The sequence below is a fragment of the Trypanosoma equiperdum genome, assembly GCF_001457755.1.
Source record: "Trypanosoma equiperdum strain OVI genome assembly, contig: ctg_993, whole genome shotgun sequence".
NCBI classification, from domain to species: domain Eukaryota; phylum Euglenozoa; class Kinetoplastea; order Trypanosomatida; family Trypanosomatidae; genus Trypanosoma; species Trypanosoma equiperdum.
Window position 1 is genome coordinate 1 of NW_027124968.1, and position 8,727 is coordinate 8,727.

General features: G+C 47.3%; 2 protein-coding genes across 2 annotated transcripts; both read right to left on the reverse strand.

The window, feature by feature from the left end:
• Positions 1 to 3,551: 3,551 nt before the first annotated feature.
• On the reverse strand, positions 3,552 to 4,019 carry TEOVI_000577400 (Got1/Sft2-like family, putative; the record flags this gene model as incomplete). Its single annotated transcript, XM_067227517.1, has 1 exon — positions 3,552 to 4,019. The coding sequence occupies one exon, from the start codon at positions 4,017 to 4,019 to the stop codon at positions 3,552 to 3,554; it is 468 nt and encodes a 155-aa protein (XP_067083618.1).
• A 1,270-nt stretch (positions 4,020 to 5,289) lies between these two features.
• TEOVI_000577500 (kinetoplast polyadenylation/uridylation factor 1) lies at positions 5,290 to 8,301 on the reverse strand (the record flags this gene model as incomplete). The annotated part of the gene is made up of 1 exon (XM_067227518.1): positions 5,290 to 8,301. The coding sequence occupies one exon, from the start codon at positions 8,299 to 8,301 to the stop codon at positions 5,290 to 5,292; it is 3,012 nt and encodes a 1,003-aa protein (XP_067083619.1).
• Between the last annotated feature and the right edge of the window lie 426 nt (positions 8,302 to 8,727).

The following is an 8,727-nucleotide window of genomic DNA, read 5'->3' on the forward strand; positions in this document are numbered from 1 at the left end:
ATATAGGTAAGGTATTACCGCAGGAAGGAAAGAAACTGAAAAATGTCCTCACATTCGAAAGACGAAAGAAAGGACAAGGAAAAAAACTGAGTGCTTAGTGCCGATCATATAATGGGAAATAATGCAGAATTACCTGTCTTATCTCGTTAGGGAATAAAGCGCTCGTTGGGGCCACAACAGTAAGGTGTGAGTTTGAAAATGAAGGCACAGGTTCGCAGCGCTGCGGCTTTTCTCATCGTCGGTGAGTGAATTGGGGTGCAACCTGTCAGTGAGTTGAAGTGTCCCTCCCGCGGTAACTGGAAGGAGATGTCCTCCACAGATATAAAAACCAACTTATCTTATAAGTTGCCTGTGTCAACAGAAAAGCACCCAATCCAAAGGTTAAACTATTCTTTGGGCATCGTTTACCTTCTGTCTCTTGTTTTTGTTGCGGATGAATAGGGAAACCCACAATTAAACTCTTCACCAAAGATCTCCGACTTGAGAATTGAGGAAACCCGTCTTCTTCCTCTACGGATCCAGACCGAACAGTAGCATAACAAGGCAACACTAAAAGGTACATGTCAACGATGAACTCCCACCGCCCATGCTCCTGGCTGCGTCACCAAATACACCTCAAATTCCATTTCCCTACCCCTTGGGCCTTTCAAAAATCTGTCCGACAGTTGTTCCCATACCAATGCACTCTTTATTCCGCACAACGGTTAAGCTCCCCCTTATGGTGGTGTTCTCATCATCCGGGAAGTCGTCCACACACTGATCGTGCCTCCGCTTCAGCACGAAAAAGAACACCACGAAAGATGGGGCGAACGCCTCCATTCGCTACATCGGTGCCTGTGACGAAATTTAACATCACTGGATTTACCACTCAAAATGATACTACCATTTCCTCGAAGAAGCCTTTCTTGTAGCACCGTTAACCCGCTATCCCGTAAACCCAATTGAAGTAGCTACCTTCGCTGCGCACTCCGCTCTTACTTCCGGCCAGGCGCGGTTACTTGATCTCTTTTGCAAAAGTAACGATATTTCCAACCGCCTCTCCTTTTCCTTAAGGGTTGCACGGTGAATCAATCACCATCTTTATGCTTGGACCCCTCACTTGCTCCTGCAGAGCTGTGCACACTTCTTGCTACTAGAAGAACAATTTGAAAACCACACCGAACCTCCCACAAAACTCCACCACATCAGTGAAAAAAAAAATATATATATATATATAATACTTCCCTCAACCTTCTTTCCCCCTGGTAACGAAGTGATACGCTGTCCTCGCAAACCCTTCCAATCGACACCATTTTACCACAACTTCCCATTGAAGAGGCAAATGCCGTTGCAACAGTTCTTTACACACATCCCGTCCCTACAAGCGCGTCGTTTTCTATAATGTTGAGCACCACAAAACCGCTAACAAACACGTGACGCGGCACACAGTCGGCAAGTGAAAAGGGGCGTTTGGAAATTTTACGCTGCTCAAACACCGACGCTCCACGCATAACCAGGGAAATCAGCTCGTTGAGCAAACAGTGTTGGTTTCAGTGAACTCATCTTAGCAGTCGCGTACACAATCATGAGTGGTATCGGACCAAAAAAACAAACGGCATGGAAATGTAAATTATCTCCGTCTCCCCACCCTCAACGCCTTCGAAAAACACGACTTTCCACAGTTGCCACATCCCTGCCACCACGAAACCTCCCAGCGTTAAAAATTGCCACCAAAGCTCTACCGGCCAAAATAACTTACCATGCTCTTCAACTACCCGCAGCACAATACTCCAGTGAAACTCCCCCGAACTATTTTATATTAAAGCTGGGACGCAAGACTGCTGATAACAACTTCTTTATCACCACTACAACAATGAGCGAAGCTCTAACTAGCAAGAGAATTAACGTATAGCTCCACAACCAAGCAAAAACTCCTCGAAACCCAAATAAACTGCGGCTTTTGTTGGTGTTGTTGTCATTCGTTTCTTACGATTAAAACTACAAGGGTAAGCTACCACCAATAACATAATATCTCCTGGTGCCTCGTTATGCATTAAATCGTTGCAGTGCAAATACATAAATACACAAAAACACTCCTCCTTCAAATTTTTATTCCATCATTTGTACCACAAAAAGAACCGACGCGTAACCGCACCATTCATGATTGTGTTATCCATCATGTTGTGTCGTGCAGCACAACTTCCCACTACCTCCACCTTTCAATTCTCTTTCCCCCCCCCACGCGGTGTATTAACCGATTCCTATCATCAGCACTCTTAAGCCGAGGGGGGGAAGGGAGGGGGAAACACACACACACACAGACATGCAAAAAAAAAAACGCTTTATCTTAAAGGGAACAAATGAAGGAACCTCCCTCCCTCCCCCTCCCCCTCCACCGAGGCATTGCTTTGAGTCAACGACCGGTTGTGTTTCCCTCCCGCTGTTACTTTTTCGACCTTCAACTCTCATTATTTACCCTTTCACCCAACAGAGCGCTTCAAGGTACACACAGAGAAATAATAATAATCATCATCATCATCATCGTAACTCGTATGTCCCTTCCGTGGGTCAATAAACCACTTTACGCCACGGTTGCGTGGAATGAAAGGCGCCATAACTAACACACCGGACACGTTCTGCTAACAGCACCGTGGTTAAAACGATCACCACGCAATGAAGGGAGGAAAAAGAAAAACTCACAAAGCATGCTAAAATAACTTTAAAGTGGCGGTACGACAGCATATATAACCAGCTAAGTGTATACAAACCTTTTAGCCTCCTACGATGGAAGCGTGAAACTTCCAACAGCGCGTTTCAACGAAGTTTAGCATTACCTTCAGCACGTGCCCGACGCGCAATAGGATTCAGGTGATGGAATACCTCACGTGGCAGTCATTTTTTGTCCATCCTAATGAAGGATAAGAATGAAGATGAAGATGAAGGTGGTGGTGGTGGTACGTGATGGTGGTGGTGATAATAATAAGAAAAAAACGATCATGCTAAGGAAGAAGCCCAATAATGCTCAGGGAAGCACGGAGCTCCCGGGAGTATGGACAACAACAAGTGGAAATCACGAAATGAAAACAACAATTACAACCACCAGACGCCCCCGAGGCGAAGGGCGGGACAGCAGCACAAAACCTGTGTGAAAAGCGGAAAAAGCCGAAAGCTTGAACCGCCCATCACTCCCCTCCCCCTCCGTTTTTCCCACTTTGTCGCAGCGCTAATATGAGGCAACTCACAAATTCCACAATAACGCCGGTCCCAATCAACCAGATGACGTGTTCCCTCGCGTCATGGTCCCTCCCTCCAGCTTCTTGAAATAGTGGGGAAACACCGAACCCCATTGGAAGATTAAATTACATATATATATATATTTATATATACGCATACAAGCCGGCGATACCCCTCCCCTACCGTTGCGCTCCATTTTCCCGCCAACACGAGATCCCAAACAGATTTATTCCTTTAACATGAAATACACGTCTTACGTTACGAGACACGCTCACACTTCGCCACCACCAGTACAATTCCATCACCTTCTCTCACCGCGTTTGCATGACTTCGCAAACTCAAAGACCTGTGACGCGGCGAATACACGATGCAACGGCTTCCTGTCCGTATGGAACAAATGACAGCGAGTACCAAATAAGTGCCACGTATTGAACAATCCCACAGAGCAAACACAAGAAGAAGCTCTTGAAATAAATGGCAACCACCAAGCTAAGAATGAGGGAAGTAATGTAAACAGCAGAGGCGGCACGACGGTAATCATCAAACATATATCGCAATTGGGCGCGGGGTCCCTTCAGTATGAAACTACCGCCCAGCGAAATCAAAGAGCCGAGTGTGTTTAACACCGAGTACTTCCAATAAACACCGAAGGAAAGCGCAACATATCCCATAGCGCTGCAAAAGAAGCCGAGCGCGGTGCAAAGAAGATACCACCTGAGGCGTGCACCCCACGAAAGATTTTTTAAACATTGTTCCTCATCATCGTCTACCAAAACACTTTCCGACACATTTATGGGAATTTCCATTTGATTTCTCTGAAGTGGCACGCCCTTCGCTTTGGTCTTGTTTACCTCTTACCTCAACACTTCCGCAAACCCCAGGGCAGAGCCACGAACATAACAACAACGGAAAAAAACAACGACAGATAAAATGCAGCGCAGAGCGACACGGGGAGGGGGAAAAAACAGACGCGCAGACGTTACAGTTGCTTTATAGGAGAGAAAAAAAACACAGAACTTGTGTCCTCTATCATATTCTTGTTAACATCATGATAAAGGAAAGAATTGCAATTACAGCATCCGAGCCGGACTAGTCCCAGCTAATTTAATGGGCGTTTAACTCAGCTGCAAATAACACAGAGCCCGGAAGCAACAACTTTAAGCACCCCTCCATGGACTCCGTATAAAAGGAAGATAATGAAAATGATGGGAATAACAGACGGATGAATAAATGAATGAATGGCTACATGATTACATGCAATGAGATGAGATGAGATGAGAAAAGAAATATGGCAGGAACCCACATAGGAAGGTAACGGTACACACAAATGCACGTGCGAACACTTACGCCCTCCAGCGAGTGCGCGCAACACGGCGGCTCAGGTTCATAACAACCGCAACTAAACGCGCCTTGAAAGAAACAGTGGCATTCATCTGCTGACAGGACTTCCGCAGGGCAGCCGCAATAACGGAGGCGTCGCTTGAACGTTATCTTACCGTAGTCACACATGCAACCACTTGTTTTGCTTTCAATATAATAATAAAAATAATGTTTGGCCCTGCAACCCACAGTCTCGCTACACACACACACACACACACACAAACACACGCACGCACGTACCCAAGTGACCCTAACAATAATAATAACAATAATAATATAGTAATAATGGATTGACAACAGTGTCACTAACAGCGGTCACACTTGCAATATCACGGCAAGGTACTGGCTTCAACGCATCACCATGAGGCGGACAGCACTCACATGCACATAACTAACACAATGAACCTAAACGTCGAAAAAAAAAAGCAAAAGGGAAGAATATACATATATATATATATGCATGTATGCGACGAAAATACGCAAAAGAAACGGACACGGGTAGGTAAAACTAAAATTAAGGGGAACGAACCCTCCCCCCGCAAAAAAATAAAATAGTAATAATAACGTCAACCGCATCAACGCATCACCATCGTCAGGCGGAAACGGCGCTGAGACTACCAAACCACACAAAAATATGGCAAAGTGGCCTCTCACACGCGCATCCGCCTTACCGTATGGCGCATTACCGACACGTTCCTAAACATCCGCACCGGCAGCCATCTCCTCTCCTGCGTGCTTTGCGTACTGCCGCCTCCACTGAACAATTTGCTGCGCCTGCTCATGCAACCCAGCCTTCAGGAAAGCACCAGAAAGAAAGAGCGCCGTTGATGCATCTGGAACCCAATTCCTATCGCGCAGCAAATGAAGAGTCTCCACAGTCTTCTCAAACTGGCCGTTCTTCGCATAACCCCGCGCCATCGCATTCAAGGCGGAGTACGACATCTCCGCCTTCAGCTCTTCAGCCTGTAACCGAAGTTTCTCGACGCGATTCATGTCCCCCAGCCGGCAATAGTATGGAATGAGAGCCAGGATATCACCTCCACTCAATACATTGCCTTCATTCGACTTCTTCAATACCTCTACACACTTCTCCATTTCCTCCGGTGCGCTACAACGACAGAAGGCGTCAATAAACGCCCACGTTACCTTCCGTGTGAAAAGGTGACTGTTTGCTGTCGATGACACATCAGCATACAAACGCAACACCTCTTTCTTCACGCGTAGCCTCCCATACGCCGCCACCATGATGCAGTAGCCGAGATCATCCATGGGGACTTCCGCCTTTCGCCTCTGCTGGAACACTTCCTCCATTTGTTCCAAGCGTCGCGCCCGCCCATACCCGTCCGCAAGTATGTTGTATGTTACGGCGTTATTGTTGTGACCCTTCTCCACGTACTCTGCGTGAAGCTTCTCCATTTTCACGATATCTCCCGTTTTCGCATATGTGTTCATCATCTGGTGATACGTCACTGCTGTCGGCATCGTGTCCGCAGATGATTTCATGTCCTCAAAAAGGGATTCCATCTCCGCCACGCGGCCAGATTTCCCCAGCATGTCGAGAATGGTCGTCGCCGTCACAGGGTTTGGTGGCACGTGCTTCATCATGTTGTTGAGCACAGCCTGCATCTTTCCAGCGTTATGCTGGCGGCTGTACAACAACAGGAACTGATTGTAAACCTCCGTATCGGGAAAAAGTTTTGATGCAATCAAATCATCCCAGGCGTTACTCACACCCTCCATGTCACCCATTCTGCTTAGCGAAGAGGCAAGCACGGAATAAAAGGTGGCCGACACTTCACCCTCGTGCTCCTTCAGCAACTGAATCATTTCACGCACCTTTTCCCCGTTCCCCCACCGCGCGTACGCAGTGATGAGGGTGCCGAACGTAACGTCATTCATTGCAACATCCTTCTCCTTCATCTGCCTAACCAATTCTTCCACCTTCTCACGATCGCACGCCTTCCCATACTTGTTCAGTAATACGTTATACACGTCCGTTGTCCATGTGGGAATCTCCTTGAGAAAACTATCCAGTCCCTCCGACCCTTCCCCATGGTTCGCATACACGTGGAGCATACTCGTCTGCACATGCGGATGGTCGTTCATGGCACGCTTCTTCGATTCCCTGTATATCTCCTCCGCCTTGGCTAAATCAGCAGCATGTACGCGTATTAGCACAGCAAAAGTAACGGGCGTGAGCTGTAACGTGCCAGCCTCCTCACGTCGCATCATCTCTTGTGTGATTGCCTCCACACGCGCCATGTCCCCAATGTCACCAAAGATCCCGATGAGCGTTGTGTAAAGTTGAGTATCGGGTCGCACATGGCGTGTCGTCATTTCATCGTACAACTTTTCCACGTGCCTCGGGTAGTACTTCCCGAGAGCCCGAAGAATCCATGTGTAGGTTTGAGAATCCGCATGCAGACCTGCCGCATCCATTTCTTCCTTTAAACCCATGACATCCTTCACGCTTCCCATGAGCGCGAACCACTTGAACAACTCATTATACACACGAATATCGTCACTTAAGCCCTTGCACTGCATACGGGCCCAAGCACTTTTGATAGACTCGGGCCGTCCCGCAGCGCCATAACCACGAATTACCGCCCTAATGTGTGCTGCGCTCACGTCCATGTCGGGATCACCCTGCCGCAGCCGCGACTCGATAGATGAAAGAAGAGTGTCCACTTTCGCTAACATCAATTCCTCACTTCCACGGTCTCCAAAGTGCACGAGGCGAGCGTAGGCGGAGATTAGTATGGAATTCCCCGTCACATCTGGCGTGTACCCGAACTCCTGCAGTTCCTGCTCCACAGCAGTTATTTCCTCCATGCACGTCACATGTCGCATTCGTTGCCGGAGTATGATGGCAAAAGTTTGTGAATCCAACTTAACGGACCCCCTAAACGCCGCTTGGAACACTTCGGTGAAGGCGGTGTCATCATCTCGCCTGTGGAAAACGCGGAAGAAAGAGCGAAATATGGCATCTAAATCATCCGGCTCCAAACGGACGGACTTGGCACCGCCGTCATTTTTCGTTATTTCCGTAACATTCTTCAGCACGTCCATAATTTTTTCCGTCTTGTTAAGTTTGTCGTACCCTTCGATAAGAGCAATAATATCGTCCCTTGTCAGATCGCTAAATGCCAGTCCCTCTTGCAGCGTCTCCGCCTCCTCCAAGTGATTAGCAAAAAGATATGCCGCTACGCATAAGGCCCGCAACGCTGGATCCCCTCGCATCTCATTTGCTAGTTGAAGCATCAAATCACTGCTGTCATTCTCCTTATACGACTCAAATAAATGCCGCAGCGCATCCACTGTAATGACGCAGCCGTATTTGCGGAATCGCAGGAAGGCTCGGAAAAGGAGATGTGCCATATCGTGTTGAGAGTACTTTACGCATTCCTCCATGATACCCTCCATTATTTGTGAGGCATTCGCGGGGTCAATCATCTGCTTGCGAAGGAACTCCTGCAGCACAATCATCAAATGTGTGACGGTGTTACGGAAGTGCAATTCGCGCTTCCGTGAGCGCCAAACTTGCTGACGGACATGCTTCAGTACATGGCGAGGTTTCGTCTTCACTACACGAATTAAATCTTCCTCGTCCCGCTGTGAAAAGGGTTGAAATGATGTGGCGCGATTGAGACAGCAGTCACTCGCAGCAAACACCAGCCGACTGCACAGCACTAACCGGCGTTGGAACATCCTTTTTCTTTAAAAAAAAATAATCCTATCTTTCATTTCATTTTATTTATTTTTTTTCAGGTATGTTTGAAAAAATGAAAAAAATTGAGAGAAAAGGTGCCATCATAAGCAACTAAGTTGAACCGCTCATAAAACTAACCCAAAAGAGACGGAAGACAACGCTGTCAATCACATCTTCACCCCGAGTCCCGCATGCAAAAAAAAAATGAAAAAATTACAGATAGATCACACTGGTACTGGAATGAGCCCCATCGGCCCTCTGGAGTGAGGAAACACCAACATATTCATTAGACAGCTGCACGTAAACGCAGGCACGATAAACAAACACGACAACACAAAAAGGTGGAAATACCACAGCGCCGCAGGTGTGGAGGAGATCATGGAAACGAGAGGCTGTGCACGCTGGTAAAGTTCTTTTTTTTTTTT